Here is a 25,111-nt window from a genome sequence, read left to right on the forward strand (position 1 = left end):
TCAGTCCAGAATCCAAGTTATCCAATCTTTGTAAGAGGCTCACATGATAAAAAATGGAAAGACTTCAAAAAGTTTTTTTCCTTAGAAATCAAGAAGGGTCTTATTAGGGATGCCAAACCAGGCAATTTAGACATTTTTAAAATTACTCATACAATTTACTTAGATATAAGTGAAATAAAATGGACAATATTTTGATAATCATAAAAGTACACTGAAGGAATCACACATAGTCATTGCTGGTGCATCTCAGAACAGCAACAACAAAATATTTGAGATATACTGGTCAATTGAGACAATATCCCTGTTAAAGTTATATTAAAAGTTAAACAGTTTCTCCACGATCCATAAATTTTTGCCATTGTCTAACTATAATGGAAACATCCTTTCAAGGAAAGAAAAGTAAACCTCAAGCAAAACATGATACAGTGGGAACAGAGGGAATTTAAAAATATTCAGTCCAGATTCAACAACAGCTTCGTGAGAAAGAATGCTATAAATATGAATTTACACAATTGCCTTCTATTTCACAGTTCTAATCCAACCTTTCAGTAAAGCCTAAAGGAAAATGACATTTAAAAAAGTGAGGTGGTCAAGGTATAAAATTAAGAAATTTCTGCTGAAACTACAACTGAATGAAGACTAAAAATTATAAGTAATAAACAAATAACTTTTTGCATAGTAGTTATCGATCATTATTGACCCTAGAAGTACCTTTATTTGATATATTACATCTTTTATATAATTGGAAACATTTACAAGGCTCTTTGCCTATGTTTCAATGCAGTAAGAATGATTATATGATTGGCTCACCTGAAGAAGGTTAGTGTCTCCTTTTGTTTCAAGTAAATCCTGAGTTATCAGAAGAGGCTCACTTTTTTCACAGCTCTCTTGGCTGATCAGTGTGTCTGCGTAGTTGGGCTGGGGGAAGATCAGGTGACTATTCCTGGAGTCTGCAGTGAGGCAGACCTCATGGGAATAGGTCTGCAGGAAAGCCCGCACCCCATCCACACCCACAACGTGCGAGGCGGGCAGGCCTGCCAATCCATCTCCTGAAGCCTGAAGCAGGCGTGATTTGTGCCAGCGCCGCAGCCTGAGTGCCAGCAACACGATGACGAAGGCGAAGAAGACGCAGGATACTGAGGCCACTGCCACCACCAGGTACAGCGTGAGGCCTGAATCGTAGGGATCAGCAGAGGTCTTGATGCTGCCCAGGTCAGCCAGGACTTCAGGGATACTGTCAGCCACAGCCACGGTGAGTGTGACAGTGGCTGAGAGAGGGGGCTGGCCGTGGTCCTGGACAGCTACCACAAGGCTCTGCTTGAGTGCATCTCTATCCAGCAGAGCCCTCGCTGTGCGCACCTCACCTGTGTGCAGCCCCACTGTGAAGAGCCCTGGCTCACTGGCCTTCAGCAGGCGGTAGGACAGCCAGGCATTCTGGCCCGAGTCTCTGTCCACTGCCACCACCTTGGTCACCAAGTAGCCGGGTTCTGCAGAGCGGGGTGCCAGCTCCACACCAGTAGAACCATCAGTGGGGAGGGCAGGATACAGGATCTCAGGGGAGTTGTCATTTTGGTCCAGTATGAACAAGCTCAGTGACACATTGTTGCTGAGTGGAGGGTTCCCGCTGTCACTGGCTGTCACTTGTAGCTGCAGGTCTCTAAACTGCTCATAGTCAAAGGAGCGCAGTGCATACAAGACACCAGTGTTGGAGTTGATGGAGATGTAGGAGGACAGGGGCACACCCTGGAAAGTATCTTCAGCCAGGGAATAGGAGATTCGGGCGTTCTCACCACTGTCGGGGTCCTGGGCTGTAATGGATAAAATGGAAGTTCCTCTGGCATTGTTTTCTGGAATATAGGCAGAGTAGGAGGCTTGAGGAAAAATGGGTGGGTTGTCATTGATGTCTCCCACGTGTAACGAGATGTGAGCCTCTGTAGACAGTGGTGGAGTTCCCTGGTCGGTGGCAGTTATGGTGATGTTATATTCTGAGACTTCTTCCCTGTCCAGAGTTCTGTGTGTCAACAACCGATGGTAATTTCCATAGGTCTTTTCAAGCATGAATGGCAGATTATCTGGAATAGAACATGCAATGAGACCATTCTCTCCTGAGTCACTATCCTGCACATTGAAAAGTGCAATTACTGTACCTGGGGGAGAAGTTTCTTGGATTGAGCTGGTGAGAGATGTAACGGTGATTTCTGGAGTGTTGTCGTTTACATCCAGAACTGTCACCAGCACCTTACTTCTGGCTCGGAGACCAGGTCCATCATGGGCTTCTACGTCTATGTCATAGAATCCAGAGTCCTCATAATCTAGATCTTCCAATAATGTTATGTCCCCACTCAGAGAGTTCAACTGGAATAGCTGGGATACTTTGTCTCTTACTTTCCGGAAAGAATATGTCACTTCTCCATTGGCTCCTTCATCTGGATCGGTGGCTTTTACAGTGAGTAGCCGGCTGCCCACGGGCACGTTCTCACGGACACTTATGTGGTACTCGGGCTGAGTGAATACCGGAGCGTTATCATTGATATCCACAAGTGTTATGTGAATCTTGGCAGTGCCAGAGAGAACTGGGTCGCCACCGTCGAAGGCGGTGAGGACCAGGTGGTGAACCGCCTCTTCCTCGCGATCTAGGGCGCGCTCCAGCACCAGCTCCGGGTACTTAATCCCATCGGCTCCGATTTGCACGTCCAGGGAGAAGTGACCATTTGGGCTGAGCTTATAACCCTGCAGGGAATTTGCACCTACATCCGGATCAAAAGCTTCAGGAAGAGGAAATCTTGTCCCAGGATTTTCATTTTCAGCCACTTTTATTTCTCTCTGCTCTGTTCCAAAGCTGGGCGCATTATCATTAACATCGATTATTTCCACTTCTACTGCAAAAATCTTTACTTTATCCTCTAGGAGAATCTCCAGGTTTGCCATACACTTTGGAGATCTGTCACAGAGCTCCTCCCGGTCTATCCTGCCCGCGGTGACCAAGCTGCCGCTTCGTGGGTTCAGAGCAAAGAGCTGCGTCCTACCTCTGGAGACGATGCGGACTCCGTGCTCCGCCAGCTCCCGGGGCTCCAGCCCCAGGTCCTTGGCGATGTTGCCCACCGCAGAGCCTTTGTCCAGCTCCTCGGGCACCGAGTAGCGGATCTGTTCAGCCTGGATTTCCCACAGGGCCCCCAGGAGAAGGCAGATCTTGACCAGCCGGCTGCAGTCTGGGCGATGAGAAGGAGCCGCCATCGCAGCCCCGCCACGGAAGAGCGTGCGCTTCGGTTTTCCCTCTGTGGTGCCCTGAGGAGCCCTAGGATCTTCGGAGTCCAAAATAAACTGCTTTCATCGCTGGGTGTTGGAGCTCTCGGGGTCCAGGTGGAAGCTTTCGTAAAGCCCCACGACAACTGCTTTGTGCTGCAGAAATCTTGTGGTTCGGATTACATTTCTGCTTGTCTTTTTTTCGCCCTATTGGTGAACAGCGACACCCAGAGTCCAAACCTGCTACTGCAATTTATTCTCATATAAAGTACCACTTTTATACACATTTTCCATTCCCAATCCTATTTCTCCCAATAGATTAAAAGTCAAATTCCTATTGTTTGATTTGCAATGAAAATCCAAGAATGACCCAAAGCTTCCTGTACCATAAATTTTATAAAGTTATTTATTTTCTCAGAAAATAACATGATTTTTAAATTTTTTTTGCTAAGTCTTTTCTACCTCTTTTCAGTTTTTGCACTATTCATCCCCATAGCCCATTCTTAGTACAGAGCATTGCGTGAGGGACATATTTATCCCTCTTAAAAGCAAGGGCGGACTTGAAGAATGGAGGAAAGATATAGGTGAAAAGACAGTGGGCTGGAAGCTTGGAGGTCTGGCTTTAGTCCCAACTTATGTAGAAACAAGTTTACTCACATGAGTTGACCCTTTAGAACTCAGGGAAGCTTTTCATTCCCTTGAAAGAAAGTACCCACTTTTAAGAGATAGTCTTAACCTGGTGCAAACGGGCTTGACGAATATGATAATAGGTTTGGGAAGAGAATTGCTCATTAATTTTTATACAGTAGATTCTAGGCCACAAGTTATGCCTGTGACTATCTTGTTCACAGTGTGTACTCAATCTTTAGAACGGCACCTTTCATAGAGTAGGCACTCAACAAATATTTTTTCAATGGTTCATGAATGAGTTATCAATGCAAATGCAAAGCCTAACACTGTGGGCAAATAACTCTGATCTTAAAAGTAAATAATAGAGGTAAAAAGACAGAAAAATGAGACTGTAAACAGTAGGTAATAATTCAGTGATTTTTTTCATGCATGACATGCCTGCTATTATTTTACCATTATTTCTAAGTTTATTTTAGGTTTGATTTTAGAAATAGCCAGTAAAAGGAAATATTTTAGTAATTATAGGTGCATTATCATTGCATGTTCCATAGCTCTCTTCTTCTATACTTAGAATAAATTACTAACCTGAGAAAATTTTAGATAAAGCAGTAAGTCACCAGTCCTTTAGATTATTCCTCACTTAATAATTAGCATTTAGAAATGACTCATACAAAATTCCCTTAACTATACACACTTTTAAAATCTTTAGACTTTGAGAGAATAGATAAAAGTGTTTCTCACAATCCTAAAAGACTCACAAGTTGCTGGGGATTGGAAGATAAAATGATATGTTTTAGAAATGAATTTGACAATGTGCATTAAAAAAATCTTAAAATGTTTATAGATTTAACTCACTTCTTAGAAAACTATTCTAAAGAAACATTAACCAGCCTGAGCAAGAGCAAGACCCCATCTCTACTAAAAAATAGAAAGAAATTGGCTGGACAACTAAAAACATATAGAAAAAATTAGCCGGGCATGGTGGCGCATGCCTGTAGTTCCAGCTACTCAGGAGGCTGAAGCAGAAGGATCGCTTGAGCCCAGGAGTTTGAGGTTGCTGTGAGCTAGGTTGACGCCACAGCACTCTAGCCTAGGCAACAGAGCGAGACTCTGTCACACACACACAAAAAAGAAACATTAAGAAATATGGAAAATGTTTTATAAACAAAATGTAGACTATATTTCTTATTATAATAATGTCAAAGCAGGAAGAGAATAAAAATGAATGATTAAGAAATGGTTAAGAAAATTATGAGACATCCTTGAAAAAATTATAAAGTGGGAATAATATTGACCCAAAGTCAGTGAAGCAAATGTAAATTTTGGCAATATTTATTACCTGTGATAAGACGAAGAAGTGTTAAGAGTCTTAATTATTGGAAGGCTGTGTTAAATATACACATTACTGCAAAAAGGTAAACAACTAGAATATAATTGGTGCAGATGCACATAAACTTTAACTTAGGCAGAAAGAACTGTAAATACATTTATAAAGAGCTAAGCATAACATAACTTAAAAAAAACTATCACACATCAACTAAAAAGGGGCATTGCTATTAACAAAGGTGGTGACATCCAGGAAACAGGTCCCTTTAGCAAGATTTGGCAACCATACAGAAATGCCAGCCAGAAAATCAATAGTCTGGTAATTACCAAGACTGTTGAGCAATCAAGAAACCAATCTCCACTCATCCAATACACCACCTTCCCCCACTGGATACCATCACAGAACAATGAAAGATGACCAAAATTAATAATGCATGACTGAGAAGCAAATACAATATATAAAATTTAAATAGGTTTGCAGAAACTCACGTGAGAGGAAAAGGAAGAGTCATAAGCTATTTTGGGGTCTTCATTACTGGTGCATACAACCATAGAAGGATCGTCACTCAGGAGATCCTGAGGGGGAGCTATTTCCGGAGTCACGTTGAGAAAATTGAACTCTGTCTTAGCTGACTGTGAGGCAACGCACAGATTGTAGGAATAGGGCAATGTTCCCTCACTGTAACTGGGAAGAACCCCAGGGCCAGACTTGGAGCTGAGCCCAGGCTGAAAGCAGCCCCACGCGGCTGGACCGGAAGAACGTCGCAGGCGCAGGGCAATGGCCAGAGTCACCGCGAGGAGGAAGAGCACGGAGATCAAAGCCAAGGCCACTACCAGGTAAAACTGCAGCTCAGCCTGGGGGTCAGAGGGCGCGGGGCGGTCGCTGAGGTCCGGTAGTACCTCTTGCAGACTATCAGCGAAGATCAAGTGTAGCGTGGCGGTGGCGGACAGGGGCGGCTGTCCACCATCACGCACGGCGACCAGCAGGCGCTGTCGGGCAGCGTCCCTGTCGCCCAAGGCACGCGCCGTGCGCACCTCACCCGTGCGCAGCCCCAGGCTGAAGAGCCCGGGCTCGCTGGCCTGCAGGACGTGGTAGGACAGCCAGGCGTTGTGTCCTGAGTCTGCGTCCACCGCCACCACCTTGGTGACCAGGTAGCCGGGCTCCGCGGCGCGCGGCACCATATCGAAGAGCGCCGAGCCGTCGGGCTCCAGCGCCGGGTACAGCACCCGCGGCGCGTTGTCGTTGCGGTCGCCCACCAACACGCGCAGGCTCACGTTGGCGCTGAGCGCGGGCGAGCCCTGGTCGCGGGCCTGCAGCGTCAGCTCGAAGGCGCGCAGCTGCTCGTGGTCGAAGGCGCGCTGCGCGAACACCACCCCGCTCTGCGCGCTCACCGACACGTAGGACATAGCTCCTGTGGCCCCAAGTCGCTGGCCACGATGGAGTAGGAAACGCTGCCGTTGGGTCCCAAATCCGGGTCGGAGGCGCTGACTTGAGCAATGGAGGCTCCTGGCGGGTTGTTCTCTGCCACGTGGACAACGTAGGAGGCCTGGAGGAAAACGGGTGCGTTGTCATTGACGTCAGAGATGTACAGTGTGACGCTGGTTCCGGAGGAAAGGGATGGCTTGCCCCTGTCGGTGGCTATGATGGTGACGTTGTAATATTCGCTCTGCTCCCGGTTTAGGGCCCTGTCAATCACCAGCTTGTAATAATTTCTGGAGGTGGGTTCTAATTTGAAGGGGACTTCTTCCTGTATATAGCACGTCACCAGACCATTTTGTCCAGAATCCTTGTCTCGCACTTTTATGAGAGCTATTACAGTTCCTAGGTCTGAGTCCTCTGGAATCTGGTTAGAAAATGACATGAATGTCACCTCTGGGGCATTGTCATTCTCATCAACGATTTCGATCTGAACATTACAATGAGCCGTGTGCACTCCTCCGTCCTTGGCTTCCACACCCAACACATACTTACTTGTCTCTTCAAAGTCCAATGTACCATTGGTTGTGATGTCCCCCGTATTTGGATTGAGATTGAAGAAGAGGCTGGTACTTGTCGGGGAATTGAGGAAGGCATAGGTGATCTCTGCATTAATGCCCTCGTCCTGGTCTGTTGCCATCACCCGCAGCACAAAGGTTCCCCAGGGCACGTTTTCTTGGAGGCTGACTCTGTATACGTCCTGGCTGAACAGGGGAGCGTTATCATTGGCGTCAGTGACTTGGATCCTGATCTGGGTGGTGCCACTCAGAGGAGGGTCCCCGCCATCTGTGGCGGTCAGGATTAAGTGATGGTAGCTCTGATATTCCCTGTCCAGAGGATTTTCCAGCATTAATTCCGGGTATTTACTTCCATCAGGACTTTCCTTTGTTGACAGAGAGAAGTACTTATTGGGGTTGATGGTGTATGTCTTTACTGAGTTACTTTCTACATCTGCATCTTGTGCAGAATCCAGAGGGAATTTTACTCCCGGTAAGGCTGATTCACAAATTTCTAAATCAATGCCTTTTGCAGTGAAACGTGGTGCATTATCATTAATATCTTGGATTGCAACAATCACGTGGAAAACATTCATTGGGTTTTCAGCAACAGTTTCGAAGTCTAGCGCACACTCTGATTTCCTCCCGCAAATCTTCTCTCGATCTATCCTATCGCTCACTAACAAATCTCCACTCTCCGCGCTAACGTTGAAATAATTCTCTGCACTAACCCGCAGTTTTCGAGCCGGCAACTCCTGGACGCTGAGCCCCAGATCTTTGGCGAGGTTCCCCACCCGAGAGCCCTTGGCTAGCTCCTCCGGAATCGTATAGTGGATCTGCTGGGAGATGGCCCCGCAGAACAAAGACACCAGGAAGGGAAACAGTACCTGACTTTTCATCGTTTTAGCTTCTCTGGCGCTCCTCTGCATTTCATGAACTCCCCGAGAATCTTCTTTTCAAGGTTTCTCTGAGGTGTTTTTAAAAAATCAGTGACAGCACCCTGGACGTCCGCAATTTGAGCGTAGGACTTGTTTGTTAAGCGCTGAGAGTGCACAGGAGCAGCGTCTGCTCTCTGATGTGTGCCGGACAAAGCAGGAAAGCACTCTGCCTGTCGCTCCTGCAGAATTAAGAGCCCCTCTCTTCCCTTTGGTCAACAGCGGCGCCCAGAGGTTGTCTTGGTTCACTGCACGTTGCCCAGCTATTTATCCCCAAAGTGTACCTTGTCTTTTAATTTGCTAGAAAGAACCAAATATTCACACTTTCCCTGTAAATTTGATATTTCCTAGTTTGTCATCATCGTATTAGTATATTTATCATTTTACATTCTTCTTTTTTCATTTAAAAAAAATCACAAGGCATATGGCCTTTTTTTTTAGGTTTGGGGGCAAAAATATCTTCAGTGATTTCACCATATTTATAAACTCCGGCATGACCAGTGTATCCCTATAAGTGAATGGCTTTTTAACCCACACTTTTAGTGGACTATGATTCTTACCTTTCTTCAAATTCATTGGAATAACTTCTCTTATTTAGTATTTTAAATCTCTCCATATCCTTTATCAATTCCGTAATAATATTTTTCAAAGATATAGTCTTTGCAAAAGAAAGTGAGTCGAGGCCTTACAATTATTTTAATATATTGCTCTTCTTTATAAAGCATAGATAATCTTCCAAGTTAAGTACAGCAGATCCTGATATTTTGTTAAAGTGACTAATTCAGTATTTTGGCATACATATATGGTTTTATAAAGCTGACTCTGTATAAGCCATATTTATTTTTTATGAAACTAGTGCTTCCTTTTTGTATGAACATATATGCAATACACTATAGTCTCGATTCTCAGCTCCAGCCAATTTATACCATTAATGAATAAAATGAGTTTGATTTGATCAGTGGTAAATCTTGGAGAGAGGCATTGAGTGTCCTTAGATACTCCATTTTGGAATTTATCCTATACTGCTTGAACTGATCTTGGGTTCAGACAAGAAAAAATTCATTCAAAACATCCATTTATTTCAAATGCACTACCAAATTAGATGTCAACTCCACAGTTCATTCTATTATTTTTCAGAGCTCGCCCATATTCACACTCCAGTCAAAACACACCATTATCCATTTTCCTAAGACACTCTTTCCTTTGTTTTCGCTGCTTAATGTCTTTATACTTTCCACTTTTAAAATTATAAACTTCCCCTCCCTTTCTCTTGTAATGAATTCTTGCCCATCTTTCAGGGGAAAAAACTCTTTTAATGAAAATGGGATGTCTGAGACCTTTCATTATCCTTACTAGTGGTTGGAAATTGTACTACCTTTGTTCTCTCAGTGTATTTTCATGATGCATATGCAGGCTATATTTCTTATGGAAGTCTTTAAAAATTCTCTTTAAGCATGTAAATTTCCCCTGGCACTAGCAATTTAATATTTTTTTCTCCTTACAAGGAAAGTGATACTAATATTATATAGATTTTTTTCTAAAAAAGGTCTGTCAAAGGTTATGTGCCTTTTTAAATTCTGTGATGTATTTGCATGTTTGAGTGAGAAGACATCTTTCACTGCTTACAGTTATTGCATTTTGGCCCTGTTGTCTCACACATTTGAACATGCCTCTTCCTAATATATTAAAGGAGAGCTCTGTGCCTAATGAAATATATTTTGATCTAATGTTAGATGACATTCTTATGTGACTTCACAAGTGAAAATAATTTCATAAATTTCAGAATAAGCCAACACTTTCTGGCCCAAGAAAGTTGTAGAACATGATCAAGACTTCTATTCCATTGTTGCAGTGGATGGTCTGGAAATCTCCCATACAGGCTGAGACATATCCCCCTACATTTTTTTATATCCTTCTCAAAGGGCAAGAAATACCACTCCTAGGTGCATGACAGTTTAGGTAAGTGAACTTTCCACCTTCAGGCAAAAGGCTGAAATCAATATGAGTACACACACACATTTGCACATATAATTTAGGCATATATAATAGGCACTACAGGTAAAACCATTTGATCAATCTCTACATGTTTTATCCTACAATTTTTATGACATCTATTTGAAAAGAGCGTAGGGGTCAAACATAATTTTATGGGAGCATAAAACATCATATATATATCTTGTATGTATCAGTCAGAATAAGCTAGGCAGGCTGGAGTGACAAATTTCAAAACACAGGGATTTAAAATGAAAAAGGCCTGTTTATCACAAGTATAAAGACCATGTTGGGTCAACCACAGGGCTCTTCTCTTATCCTAGTTACTCAAGGACCCCGGTAGAAGGAGCAGTCACAAATGCAAATAGTTAACTTAGAAATCTGGAAATTCTCCCAATGGCAATTAGAGTTTCCTCCAGGAATTGAAACACCTTTACTTCCACTTACAAGGTACTATTGGCCACAGCTAGTTGCCTGGGCTCACTCAGCCATAAGGAGGCCAGGAAGTGCAGTCCTATCATAGGCCCAGAGGAAAGAGGGATAAATATTTAGATAACAGGACTAATGACTACCTCATTGCTTTATTTCTCAAGTACGTGTGTGTTAAAGCTGTATAATAACCACATTGGCATAATTGTTCTTTATAATATTCAAAGAAAGAAATAAACTCACCTGAAGTAGCTTGGGGTCTCCTTTCGTTTCAAGTAAATCTTGAGGTACCAGCAGAGGCTCACTTTTCTCACAGCTCTCCTGGCTGATGAGCGTGTCCGCATAGTTGGGCTGGGGGAAGATCAGATGGCTTTTCCGCGAGTCCGCCGTGAGGGAGACCTCGTGGGAATAGGTCTGCAGGAAGGCCCGCACCCCGTCCATGCCCACAAAATGAGAGGCGGGCATGCCTGCCAGCACGCCTCCGGAAGCCTGGAGCAGGCGTGACTTGTGCCAGCGCCGCAGCCTGAGCGCCAGCAGCACGATGACAAACGCGAGGAAGATGCAGGAGACGGCGGCGACTGCCACCACCAAGTATAGCGTAAGGCCCGAATCGTTGGGATCGGCAGCAGCCTTGATGCTGCCCAGGTCGGCCAGGACTTCAGGGATACTGTCGGCCACAGCCACGGTGAGCGTGACGGTGGCTGAGAGAGGGGGCTGGCCGTGGTCCTGGACGGCCACCACGAGGCTCTGCTTGAGCATGTCTCTGTCCAGCAGGGCCCGCGCTGTGCGCACCTCACCTGTGTGCAGCCCCACTGTGAAGAGCCCTGGCTCGCTGGCCTTGAGTAGGCGATAGGACAGCCAGGCATTCTGACCCGAGTCTCTGTCCACTGCCACCACCTTGGTCACCAGGTAGCCTGGCTCCGCGGAGCGGGGCGCCAGCTCCACGCCGGTGGAACCGTCTGTGGGGAGGGCGGGGTACAATATCTCGGGCGTGTTGTCGTTCTGATCCAGCACGAACAGGCTCAGCGACACGTTGCTGCTTAGCGGTGGGTTCCCGCTGTCGCTGGCTGTCACCAGTAGCTGCAGGTCTCTAAATTGCTCATAGTCGAAAGAGCGCAGCGCATACAGGACTCCAGTGTTGGAGTTGATGGAGACATAGGAGGAGAGAGGCGCCCCCTCGAGGATGTCCTCGGTCAATGCGTAAGTGATGCGGGCATTGTTGTCACTATCTGGGTCCTGGGCGGTCACGGAGAAGATGGAGGCTCCTCTGGGGTTGTTTTCTGGAATGTAGGCAGAGTAGAAGGAGTGAGGGAAGGTTGGTGGGTTGTCATTGATGTCTGTCACACGCAGTGGGATGTGAGTTTCTGTGGATAGAGGCGGACTCCCACCATCTGTGGCTCTCAGACTGATGTTATATTCTGAAACCCGTTCACGGTCTAGAGATCTGGCTGTCACTAGGCGGTAATATTGGTCTATTGATTTTTCTAAATTAAATGGCAGATTTCCTAGGACAAAAACTGTAACCTTCCCATTCTGCCCAGAATCTCGGTCATGAACGTTGATAAGAGCAATTTCTCTTCCAGCGGTAGCCTCTTCTGGGACTGAGCCTGTGACAGAAGTGACTGTAACTTCTGGGGCATTGTCATTCACATCCAGAACTGTGACTAAAATCTTGGCTCTTGAAAAAAGACCTGGTCCATCGTGTGCTTCAATTTTAAGTTCATAGAACATAGCATCCTCATAATCTAGACTTTTTAATATTGATAAGTCTCCAGTCACTGAGTTGAGATCGAAAATCTGAGCAATTTTCCCAGGAATTTTAACTAGAATATAGGACACTTGAGCATTGAATCCCTCATCAGGGTCGGTGGCATTCACGGTAAGCAGCCGGGTACCCACCTGTGCGTTTTCCCAAACACTTACGCGGTACTCAGGCTGAGTAAACACTGGTGGGTTGTCGTTTGCATCCAGAACTATCACTTGGATGCATAAGTTGCCAGAGAGGACAGGGTCACCACCATCAGAGGCAGTGAGGACAAGCTGGTGAACTTCCTTTTTCTCCCGGTCCAGGGCCCGCTCCAGCACCAGCTCTGGGTACTTGGCCCCGTCAGAGATGCTGTTCACAGCCAGGGAGAAGTAGTCACTGGGGCTAAGCTTGTAGTTCTGCAGGGAGTTCGTGCCCACATCTGGGTCAAATGCAGTTTTGAGTGGAAAGCGGGTTCCAGGAACTGTTAGTTCACCAATTTTTATTTCCAATTCTTCTGTTAGAAAATTAGGAGCATTATCATTAATATCTTTAATTTCTATTTCTACTTCAAAAATTTTCAATTTATCCTCAACCAGGATGTTAAATTTTACCAGGCACCGCGCGCTCTGAGTGCAGAGCTCCTCCCGGTCTATCCTGTCTGCAGTGACTAAGCTGCCGCTTCGCGGGTTCAGAGAGAAAAGCTGCGTCCTACCTCTGGAGACGATGCGGACTCGGCGTTCTGCCAGGTCACGGGGCTCCAGCCCCAGGTCCTTGGCGATGTTGCCAACGAAAGAGCCTTTCTCCAGCTCCTCCGGCACCGAGTAGCGGATCTGCCCAGATCCTGTCTTGCACAGCGTCCCCAGGAACGCGCACAGCAGGGCCAGTCCTCTGAGGTTTAGGAATCTCAGGCAATTGGTCATTTCCTTTTTGGTGAATTATCTTCTATTCCAATTTCCCAAGACGGACTCCAATCTTGTTTTCTCAAGAAGCTTAGTCTTTCACGGGCCTAATTCATAGGTCACAGATCTGGCTGACTTACGAGGTGAGCTTAGTAGCCGCCCCGGATCTTCTGAGTCTGATTTGCTGGATCTTTGCGTTTTAGGAGCAACGAAATGGTGGACTAGCTCTCCAGTTGCGTTCTCCTTCTTGAGTGGTCAACAGCGACGCTCAGAGGCCTAACCGTTTACTGCACCCTCTAAGTTTCCCAACACCTGAAATCCTTTTTGTCCGGGGAAATGATGGAGCTGGTGTTGACTCCACATAATTGAATTAATATAAACATATTAATATTAACTATATGACTTCAAGTTATCTTCCTTGGGAATCCATGCACTAACCTGAATGCTTAAAGATAACCAATATTGCTTCAAACATGGTGGAGTTACTGTTTACAGTTACATTTTGATGTTCAGTTTAAGAAACACACAGTTACAAAGGACTGACCCTGAGGACCCACACAGAACCGTTAAAAGCCACAATTACCACTCGCTCTTCCACCACTGAACCTTGAACATGTGTTTGTCATTGTACTTTCTACATTTATCAGTTATTTGTTAATGCATACACCTTCACTTCCACCTTTGCCTCTCTATACTCTCAGCTGAGATGAGAAAAAGGAAAAAAGAGAAACACACAGAAACATCAGCCATATTTATAGGTTACATTTTTGAAATTTGTTCTTGATGGCCTGACATCTTAGTTTCAATATCTGTTATTTGTTATTTAATATTCATTAAACAAACACATAACTGGGTTCAGACAATACATTCTTTGGGGATTTAAGGTGAACAATACAGACACAGCCACTTCCTTTGCAGAGTTAATAAGGGTACAAAAGCAAACAGGGAATTACAGTGCATGGAGATAACTACCATAATGAGAGAAGCCAAGGGGTGATGGGAGGGCCTTCTATTTGGCCTTGGAAGCTAGCAAAGGCTTTCCAGGAAACACAAGAGGAGTGGATAAGGGAAAAGGCTTGGATATGAGAGGGAACAGCATGGTGATGCCTAGATGTGAAAGGTAAATCACAGACCTTCAGGATACTGAAAGAAGCTCACTTTGTCTAAATCTAGAGTGTGAGGATATTTTTTTAAAACCACAACTGAAACTAGTAGAAACAAACTTTTGCTTTATGTTCCAGAATCCCTTTCGCTGGATGTTTCCAAGCACAGAAATAGAAATACAATATATGCATCATTTCAATCATGATGCATTACATATCTAAGGCATTTATTCTTGTGAAGTTATTCCATACACTAAAAGGAACTTTGTCTTTAATTTTCCTCTGTTTATACTTTATTATTTACTTACAGGTAAAGATATTATGACATATTATTCCCACAGTGAGTTCCAATTTTACCCAATAGAGAATTATGTAATAATAATAAACACAATGAAATACCTCATCTAAAATTTCCCTTATCAGATGCCTTGAAATATAATAAAGAATTACAGTATCTGAGAGATGAGATACCATTACATATAAGGCTCAATTAGTACACAATCACTTCCAAGTCAAAACAAAAATGATCCCAGTTACATACAATATTAGTGTGTTTATTGTTCTCTGTTATTAAATATATAACCAACATACTAAAAGCCGTATGGGAAGAGGAATGAGAAAAGAAGGGGAACTGGGGTTTGGTGAGGAATTGGGAACATTTTTAACAGCTGCTGGGAATAGAAAACTTTGAGAAGAGAGATGTATAAGGAGGCCTTTAGGGGCAATTGTATGATACAGCCTCTGAATCCCTTGTATCTTTTCTTTAATCAAAGCTATATTGAGGATATATATTATTTTTAAAGATAAAAAGGCATTATGGTTTCCAGATATGAGAAAAATAAAAACAGTGAAGAGAAACCTGTTTATGATTACTCTACCAATTTATTACACGGCAAATGATAAGTCGGTCACCTCTTCAAGGAACACATAGCTACTATAGAGGCTAACGCGATTTCTAACTAAGCAGAGATACCTGACATACCATTCTGAAACACTGAAGAATGTATATTTTTAAATTTACATCTTTTTAATAGGGAAGGATGTGCAAATTAAGGAAAACAAAGAACTTCACTGCCAAACTGAAGGGAAAATATTAAGACTCAGTGAGAAGGAATTAACCAACCAAGGCATTTCATTATTCATATACAGATTCAAATATAAAACAAAAGTTTTACATTTTAAAGGAGGAAAAGACTTGACTAAACATAAATGCAAACCTTCATACTTTTAAGACAGAAAAAACTGTTGGTCCAGACAGGTGGGATGATTTGCCTAGGTGTGGAGAAGAAAGCATGAGAAATCATATGCCCCAGTTACTAATGCAGTGCTCTTTTGATAATTTAAATATCACCATCACTCATTGCTCCTGATTTGCATTTATTACACAATGATTCTGGCCCCTCCTCTCTCTTACAGCCTGTCAACACATGGAACTACCTTGAAATAACTCACCAAGACTCATTTCCTAAATCTTGACTACATTCTCAAGGAAACATGAGGAATAAAATAGATATCATAAACAGTGGAGGCAACTAAGTAGGTAAATTGATTTTAGCAAAGTAGCTATAACTATATTGTGAAAATGTCTTTTCTCTTTCCTTTTCGAGTTGAAAACGAGGTGCTGACAGAAAATCTTTTTCCTCACAGCTCTCCTGGCTGACGCGTGTCGGGGTAGTTGGGCTGGGGGAAGATCGGATGACTCTTCCGCGAGTCAGCTGTGAGGGAGACCTCATGGGAATGGGTCTGCAGCCTGCAGCCCGCACCCCGTCCACACCCACAAAGTGTGAGGCAGGCACGCCCGCCAATCCACCTCCCGCAGCCTGAAGCAAGCGTGACTTGTGCCAGCGCCGCAGCCTGAGGCTAGCAGCACGATGACAGGAGTGAGGAAGACACAGTAGACTTCGGCCACTGCCACCACCAAGTACAGCACTGAGTTTGAAATCGTCTGGGCCAGTGAGGATTCTGATGCTGCCCCTGGTCGGCTAGGACATCTGGGATGCTGTTGACCACAGCCACTGTGAGCATGATGATGGCCGCAAGAGGGGGCTGGCCATGGTCCTGGACAAGGCTCTACTTGAGCACGCCTCTGTCCAGCAGCACCTGAGCTGGATGCACCTTGCCTGTGTGCAGCCCCATCGCAAAGAGCCCAGGCTCGCTGGCCTTTAGCAAGCGATAGGACAGCCAGGCGTTCTGGCCCCAGTCTCTGTCCACCACTAGTCACCAGGTAGCCGGGTTCTGCAGAGTGAGGTGCCAGCTCCACGTCAATGCAATGGTTGGTGGGGAAGGCAGGGTACAGGATCTCAGGCACATTGTCATTCTGGTCCAGGAGGAACAGGCTCACTGATCCATTGCTCTGGAGTGGGGGTTCCTGCTGTCCTGCGCTATCACCCACAGTTGGAGGTCTTAGAATTGCTTGGAGCTCAGCACAGAGGACCCCATTGTTGGAACTGATGGAGATGTAAGAGGATAGGGGTGCTCCCTGAAAGTAACGGGAGCATTGTTGTCGCTGTCATGGGGTCATGGGCCATCACTGAGAAGACGGAGGCTCCTCTGGGGTTGTTTTTGGGAACATAGGCAGAATAGGAACTGCAGGGAAGGCGAGAGGATTGTAGTTGATGTCTGCCGCCTACAGCAAAACACGAGCATCCATGGACAGAGCCAGGTTCCCTTCATCTTTAGCAGTTACAGTGACATTGTAAAAGGAAGACTGTTCCCTGTCAAGGGTTCTGGTTGTAAGCAGTTGGTGGTAATTGTCCACTGACCTTTCTAACTTAAAAGGAAGATTCTCGGGGAGTGAACATGTGATAAATGCGCTCTTCCCAGAGTTTCTATCATGCACACTGAAAAGTGCAATCCTGAAGGAGAGTCTTCAGGAGCTAAACTAGTAGCAGATGTCACCTAAAATTCTGGGGCATTGCCATTCACGTCCAGAAATGTTACAAAAACCTTCATTCTGGTCAGAAGGCCAGGACCATCCTGAGCTGCAATATCAATTTCATGGAATTTAGCATCCTCATAATCTAGATTTTTTTTTTTATGATTGTTATATCTCCAGATGTAGACCTAAGCTCAAATACCTCTGAGGTTTCTCCAGGACTTTTCTCTGGAAAATATTCCACTTATGCGTGGTATCCCTCATGTGCGTTAGTGGCACTCATGGCGAGTATTCGGGTACTACGGGCATATGGAACACTAAGACATGGTAAGACATGGTACCCAGGCTGTTAAAAACAGTTGCAATGTGGTTCCCCGATGCGGGAGGTGCCAGATGGAACCAGGTCACCCCATCGGAAGCCATGAGACAAGGTGGTGAACGGCGTCTGCCTCGCTGTACAGAGAGCCCTCCAGCACCAGCTCTGGGTACTTGTTCCCGGCAACTCTGCTTTGCACGTCCCGGGAAAAGAGGTCATTAGGGTTGAGTTCGTACTTCTGAAGGCTGTTCTCTGCTATGTCTGCAAAAGCTCACTCTTAAAAGGAATCCGGAATCCTGGCATAATTGTCTCACTGGTTTTTAGCTCCAGATCCTCTACTCCAAAGTGAGAGGCATTAACATTACTATCCGTTGTTTCTACCTCTACTGAATAAATAGTCAATTTGTCTTTCAGTAGTACGTTAAAATTCAGCAGACACCGTGCGCTCTGAGCGCAGAGCTGCTCTTGGTCCATTCTGTCCACAGTCATCAAGCTGCTGCTTTGGGGGTTCAGAGCTGCGTCCCACCTCTGGAGACAATGCAAACTCCCCGCTCTGCCAGTGCCACGGGCTCCAAACCCAAGTCTTTGGCAATGTCGTTCACGGAGAAGCCTTTGTTGATCTCTTTTGCCACAGAATAGTGAATCTGTCCAGCTTCAGCCTCCCACAGGGCCGCCGAAAGAAGGCACAGCGGGATCAGCGTTCTTTATTGTGGCAGCTTTTGCAGAGCCGCCATTTGCCTTCCGTCGCAGTTTTCTCTGAGTCAACTTCCAACATCCAGTGCGGAATTTCAATCTTTATTTCTCAGGGTCCGAGATTACCAGTATTCACATGACCAAGGTCCCTGTGGAAAGGACTAATGGGCTGCTGGACTGACTTTCTTTGCTGCCCCCAAGCTCACGGGCCAAATGCCCAGCCCTTTGTGCTGTGGGAGCCCTAAGGTTGAATGTGTTGAGGATTTTTACTCCTTAGGTGGTCAACAGCGACGCTCAGAGGCCTAACTATTAATAGTTTCTTCACCCACTCAGGCAAACTCGAATTATTTCTTGTTTATGTTTGCCTTTGCTGACTTTCAAGTTGCTTTAAAGAATCTGACAAACACCACATGTGCTCACCATTAAATTGGAACTAATCTAACAACACTGATGTGCACATATGGAAATAACATTCATTGGAAATCAAGCAGGTGGGAGAGGGAAGGAGAGGATGGGTAAATTCACATCTAAGGGGTATGATGCACACTATCTGGGGGATGGGCACACTTATAACTTTGACTCAAATGGTACAAAAGCAATTTATGTAACCAAAACAGTTGTACCTCCATGATATTCTGAAATTTAAAAAAAAATCTTACAGTTCTAAGTTGCTTTAAAAGTAGATATTTAAAGGCAGGAATGTTTTTCTGAGAATTAGAGAATGGTGTAAATAAACGTGACCTTGACAGCAGTTGCTGGGAAACTATTATTGAGTGGTCAAGGCATTAATCAACAGTGCTGCTGCCAGGCTCCAAATATCTTCCACCTCTTAGTGTGTATTCAGAGACAATAAAATTAGTTAACAAACATTAGCTACATTTTCTTCTAAGGTTATATATTTTGAATTTTGATGATTGATGGCTTAGCATTTAACTTCAAAATCTGTATTTAAATTGTTGAATCATCAGACACTTAATTGGGCACATGTGCCTCACACTTCGCTTAACCGAGTCTGGAGCTAAAAATGGTGAACCTGATAGACACAGGCCCTGCTCTCAGGAAGTGTACAGGAGGGAAGAGGAAACAGGAAAGTAAAGAGAGTATTACAGAGTATAGCAACTGCTATGATATGAGGTGGGAAATACTGGGTGATGAGGGAATATATAGGAAGGTTATCCAGTCTAGACTTGGGGTCAGGAAAGTCTTTTCAAGGACATGATTGAAGCTGAGTCCTAAAAGGTAGGATTGGATCAAGAAAGAGGCTGGAGTAGTGTTTATAGAACCTCACGACAAATGCTTGAAGGTGAGAGGCACCATGGAACATTACACAAACTGAAGGTGGGTCTATTAGATAAAGCTAGAACATAAAGCAGGTTTTCACCACATTAGGAATCAGTCACTCAAAGTTGTTTGAGGTTGCCAATTCCTTTTTCTGATATTTAGCATTTTCTAAGGTTTTAAAATACAATACAGTGATGTCTTCTTACTGTTTCATTTTTATGTCCTGATGCATAATATATTTCAAAAATAAATTTTGAAATATTTCATATATACATACAAGTATAGAAAATAATATAACCAAAGTCTGTGTATATACCATTTGACTTTATCGGATCTTAATATCTCGCCATTTTTAAGTGGGATCAATTTTTAAACTTTTAATTTGGAATAATTTCAGACTTAGAAAAGTTGCAAAAACTGTACAAAAAATTCCCATATACTCTTCACCCATCATCCATATTACCCCAAATGTGAACATTTTGGTTTCATGTTTGTCCTCTCTCTCATTTCAGAGTAAATTGCAAACACAGTGCTCTTTTACTTCTAAATACTTCAGTGTATATTTTTAAAAATCGAGACTATTCTCTCATTACCAAAATATAATAAAAATCATTGAATTGGCATTGATATAGTTCTCTTATCTAATCTATGGATCTTAGTGAAACTTTGCCAGTCATCACAATAATATATTTTCATAGCAAAAGAAAAAAATTTTCTGGTCTGGGATCCAACTTAGGATCATCCATTGCATTTAATTATGTCTCAGTTGCATTTAATCTGACACAGTTCATCAGGCTTTCTTTACATTTCATGGCTTTACGCCTTTGATGAGTACTGGTCAGCTATTTTGTAGAATGTCCCTCATTAGAGTTTGCCTGATTTTTTTTAATAATTAGATTTAGATTATGGGGTTTTTAGCAAGAACACTACAGAAATGTTGTATCTTTCTCAGTGCATCTTATCAGGAGACACATGATATCTTTGTCCCACTACTGCTAATATTAACTTTGATCACTTGGTTAAGGTGGTGACTTTCAGGATTCTCTGTTGTAAAATTACTAATTTTACCTTGTAATTAATAAGTATCTTCTAGGGATATACTTTGGGTCTATATGAATACCCTAATTCTAAAAAAGCTTTCACCGTCAATAATTCTTGCCTGAAACAATTGTTACCATGGTTGATGGAGATCAATTTTTAAAAACAAACCTACAGAAAGAGGAAAAATCCTTCTGGTACCCTTCCTTAATAACAGGTCTCTTCTTCCCTCCATAGAGGTAATCACCATCCAGAATATAGCATTTATCATCCCCATGCATGTTTTTATTTTTAATTGTATAAACATATATCTATAACTTTTTTGATTATTTCAAATTCATATAAATAATAGCATGCTATATTTATTCTGCAATGCACTTTTTCATCAACACTACATTTTTGAGATTTATTTTATGTTGATAATGTTCATTTTAACTGCTATATAATATTCCATAATGTGAAAATGCCAAAATTTATTTCTCATATATCTGTATGAAGATATTAGATTGTTATCTTTTTTCTTTTGCTGCCCATCTTCTCTCTCCCCTCCGCTTTTCCCTCTCTTTCTTCCTTTTTTTTTTAAAAATTGCACACATCAAGGCAATGAACCTTACTGCATATATCTTTTTATGTACACATTTCTCTAGGCCTAGGATGCTAACCAACAATGGAATTGCTGGGTCAAACTGTATGTATATTGTTTTAGTTGTCTTTGCTATATAATAAACCATTCCCAACTTTCAGGTCTTAAAACAACATGGTTTCATTTGTTCAATAATCTTCAATCTGGGTTGGGATTAGCTGTTTTAGTTCTTCTGGTCTTACCATATCCTTGGCAACACTTCTTTTCTTTCTTCTGTTTTTAATAATGGCAATCCTATTGAGTGTGAAGTGGTATCTCATTATGGTTTTGATTTGCATTTCCCTAATGACTAATGATGTTGAGTATCTTTTCATGTGCTTATTGGGCAATTTGTACATTATATTTTGAGGAAATGTCTATATAAGTCCTTTGTCCATTTTAACATCTAGCTGTTTGGTTTTTTTTGTTGTTGTTGAGTTGCAGGAGTTCTTTATATATCCTGGATATCAATTCTTATCAGATACATGACTTAGAAACATTTTCTCCCATTCTGCTGGCTGCCTTTTCATTCTGTTGATGTTGTCCTTTGATGTACAATGTTTTTAATTTTGATTAAGTTCAATTTATCAATATTTTCTTTTGTTGCCTGTACTTTTGGTGTCATTTCCAAGAAAGCATTACCAAATCCAATGTTATGAAGCTTTCTTCCTGTTTTATTCTAAGAGCTTTATAGTTTTAGCTCTTATGTTTCAGTCTTTCATTCATTTTGAATTAATTTTTGTTTATGGTATAAGGTAAGAGTCCAACTTCACTTTTTTGCATGTGGACATCCAGTTTTCCCAACAGCATTTGTTGAAAAGACGGTCCTTTCCCCATTGAATGATCTTGACATCCTTGTCAAAAGTCATTTTACCACATATGTGAAAGTTTATTCTGGGTTCTCTATTCTATTCCACTGGTCTATATGTCTGTCTTTATGCCAGTACCACACGTTTGATTATTAGACCTTTGTAGTAAGTTTTGAAATCAGGAAGTGTGAGACCTCTGACTTTGTTCTTTTTTTTCAAGATGGTTTTGGCTATTCAGGGTCCCTTCAGGTTCCATATGAATTTTAGGATGGATTTTTGTACTTATGCAAAACTCTAATCACTAGGATTTTGATAGCAATTGCATTTAATCTGTAGGTTGTTTTGGGTAATTGTATATGTTTTATAATACATACTCTCTATCACGTTAAAGAAATTTCCTCCAATTCTTAGTTTGCTAAAAAGTTTTTATCATGTGCTGAATGTTCTGAAGAGTTTTACTATGACTTTATTGAAACGAGCATATGGTTTTTTTAATCTTTAACCTCTTAATGTGGAATTTACATTATTAGATTTTCTTATAGTATTGAAAGATCCTTGCATCACTGAAATAAACCCTATTTAGTCATAAATTACAAACATTGTCTTTTAAATATGTAGTGGATAGGATTTGATAATACCTTAATAAATATTTTGAATCAATATTTGTAAGTGAGATTGCCCATTTCTTGTGTCACTTTTGTCTGGTTGCCTTTTGACTCCTTTCCTGCTGAACTTTTCTTCATTCATTCCTCTGAGAACACTGATGAAAAATTTATTGGAAAGAATTGATATCAACTCAACATATTTTCAAATAGAGCCCCTAGTTTGTTTTAAAAATCCTTTTCTTCAACATTGTTTTGATGCTTTTGAGTCTCCTTAAGTAACTGCTCAACACCCCTCAATGCAATTTTCTGAAGATCTGTCTCTGTTTCTTTGTTTTCACAATATCTGGCTTTACCCTGTATATTATTTCCCACTCTTGATTCTTGCCTCATACCAAGCTGTTTTATTTTTTCACAGTCTTTCTTGCTTTTCCTTCTCTTTTCCCTTTTCCAGGTCTTTGTCTTTGATCAGAATTTTGGTTTTTCTTTTAGGATCTTTAAATAGAATTTGAGTTATGGCATTCACCTAGCCTATATTAGTCCCAACATTGGACTTGACAGAATTTTCATTTTTCCTTCAATGGTTTTAGTATGGCATTTGTTGTCTGCTTCTATTGTTTCATCATTAGAATTCTTCCTAGGTTGCATTTCAAAAATTTATACTCTTTGTTATTTTTTCTATTATTTTCTTTAAGTTTATACTGATATAATATTTTTTGCCTTATTTCTTGAGTGGCAAGCTAAATTCATTTATTTTAAGTCATGTTGTTTGTTTTTAAAAATGCATTGCATTTGTTTATAAATTTACTCCTAAATACTATTTTAGCTTCATCTCACAATTTTTAATCATTAATATTTAAATTTTTCTTCATTTCTAAAAAGTTTTTATTGTCATTATGATTTCTTAAATCTAAGAGTTATTTGCAGCTGTCAATTTAAATAGCCAAACTTTTTTGTGTTTCCTTTTACTATTTTTAAATGTTTGCTTTGTGATTTAAGTACATGTTATAAGGCATGTATATTTTTGGTAATTTGAAATTTGCTCAGTCCTTTTTTGTGATGATCGGGTAATAAACTGTTGCAGACTTTCCATATGCTTATGTAAAGAACGGCTATTCCATATTTGTTGTGTATAGGATTCTATACAGATCTATGAGATCAAGCTTAAGATTCTGTTATTCAAATCTTCTTCTTTTATTTATTTATTTATTTATTTTTTGCCCTTGATCATTTTGTCTTTGTCAGGCACAAATCTTTATGCTTACCAATTTTCTGCCTGTGGGGTCTATTATTTCTTATGGAATTATGGTAAAACCTCCTGGCATTATTTTCATAGCTCTAATTTTAGGTGATATAGCTCATAATTTGTATACCCTTTTGATCATCTGTTCTTTTCATAATTATGATCAGTTCATTTTTTAAAATCACAATTAGTATTTGTTGCCTTAAATACTACTTTGTTGTTATATTAATGTTGAATAATTGCTTTCTTTTGTGCATGTGTGTACATATTTATCTTTAGTTTCAATATTTCAGTGTAATTTTATTTTAAGCATATGCCTTATCAGCAGAATATGGATTTTAGAAAATCAACCAATTTGGTAATCTCTGTCTTTTAATAGGTAAATGTAACTCATTTGAATATACACACAAAAATTTTAAATTATAAGAGCTAAGAAAATCCAGAATTGAAATAACTAAAGTAACTGAAGTTGAGAGTATACTCGGTACCAAGCAGAAAATAAAAATAAAAATCCAACAGACACACAGCAAGAATGAGAGAAAATCTTAAAAAGTTATCAGAGAGAAAATAGAGATTACCTTTAAAAATAATGACAATTTGTTGGCAAAAAAATTTCTCATTAGCAATAACAAATTCCAGAAGACAATATGTTTTGAAATTTTGGTTTGTACATTAACTTCAGGTAGAAGAGCTTTTTATTTAAATCTGTTTTTTCTCTCCCACTTTGTCTCCTTTTCTCCTTCCTTCATGGGTTAAGTGTTCATTTCTAATGGTTTTGAAATTGTTTTTATCTGATCCCAGGTCACAGGCCATAACTAGGTCTTTTAATAGTATTTTAATGGTGTGCAGCAGTGATATCTGGATATCACAGCTGACATATGAGAGACTTAGTGTTCATTGGCTGTAGCCAGCATGTGTGGCTATCTCTCTTCCTTGGTCTGCAGCTTGCAAAAAAGTATAACCGCAGGTATTTGTAGGCAGTATTTTTATATAATGTTTCCTTTGTTAACTAGCTGAAGGGCCTCATTGCTTATTCTGGTTTCAGGCTATAACCCTGCTATAGGTCCCTTATCTAGCCTGAAGCACTTTTTTCCCTATTACATATTAGATCCAATTTCCTGACCTTCAATTCTTGTTTCTAAGTGCAAGACTAGAACTAGCATGGCTTTAGACTGGCTCACCACTTTCCATTCCATTTCTAGTCATTTAGATATTTATCTTCTATTTGTGACTTATTATGCTTTTTCTTTCCTCTTTTTATATTTTATGTATCTCTGTACTTTATGGGAGCAGATTAAATATGACAAAGCATGAACTTACTCCCCTACCATGCATTTCTTTTTGTGAAGAGTTA

The 25,111-nt window shown here is 41.6% G+C and overlaps 3 protein-coding genes and 1 pseudogene across 4 annotated transcripts in view; all 4 read right to left on the reverse strand.

Annotated features, from left to right (window-relative positions):
- The window catches only part of LOC105811562 (protocadherin gamma-C4), a 185,587-nt gene that overhangs the window by 157,220 nt on the left and 3,256 nt on the right, over positions 1-25,111 (reverse strand). Inside the window, exon 1 of one of the 2 annotated variants that reach the window (XM_012645811.1) lies at positions 811-3,415. The exons of the other annotated variant lie outside the window; for it this stretch is intronic. Coding sequence (XP_012501265.1) covers positions 811-3,234 — 2,424 coding nt within the window. The 5' untranslated portion in view covers positions 3,235-3,415. Of the gene's footprint in view, positions 1-810; positions 3,416-25,111 lie in introns of those variants that run through there. 2 annotated transcript variants of the gene reach the window in all.
- LOC105811537 (protocadherin gamma-B1-like) lies at positions 5,665-8,102 on the reverse strand. The gene is given in 2 exon segments (XM_012645779.1): positions 5,665-6,605; positions 6,608-8,102. Coding segments are annotated over 2 exon segments (2,436 nt in total).
- LOC105811566 (protocadherin gamma-A3) lies at positions 10,704-13,256 on the reverse strand. Its single transcript, XM_012645815.1, has one exon. The coding sequence runs from the start codon at positions 13,194-13,196 to the stop codon at positions 10,704-10,706; it is 2,493 nt and encodes an 830-aa protein (XP_012501269.1). The 5' UTR covers positions 13,197-13,256.
- Positions 15,811-18,203, reverse strand: LOC105811538 (annotated as a pseudogene).

Source organism: Propithecus coquereli, unplaced genomic scaffold (genome assembly GCF_000956105.1).
Source record: "Propithecus coquereli isolate 6110/MARCELLA unplaced genomic scaffold, Pcoq_1.0 Scaffold236, whole genome shotgun sequence".
Lineage (NCBI taxonomy): Eukaryota > Metazoa > Chordata > Mammalia > Primates > Indriidae > Propithecus > Propithecus coquereli.

What these genes read in the sequence shown, in the direction of transcription:
- LOC105811566 (XM_012645815.1), bottom strand. Translation starts at nt 13,196, where the DNA reads ATGACCAATTGCCTGAGATTCCTAAACCTCAGAGGACTGGCCCTGCTG.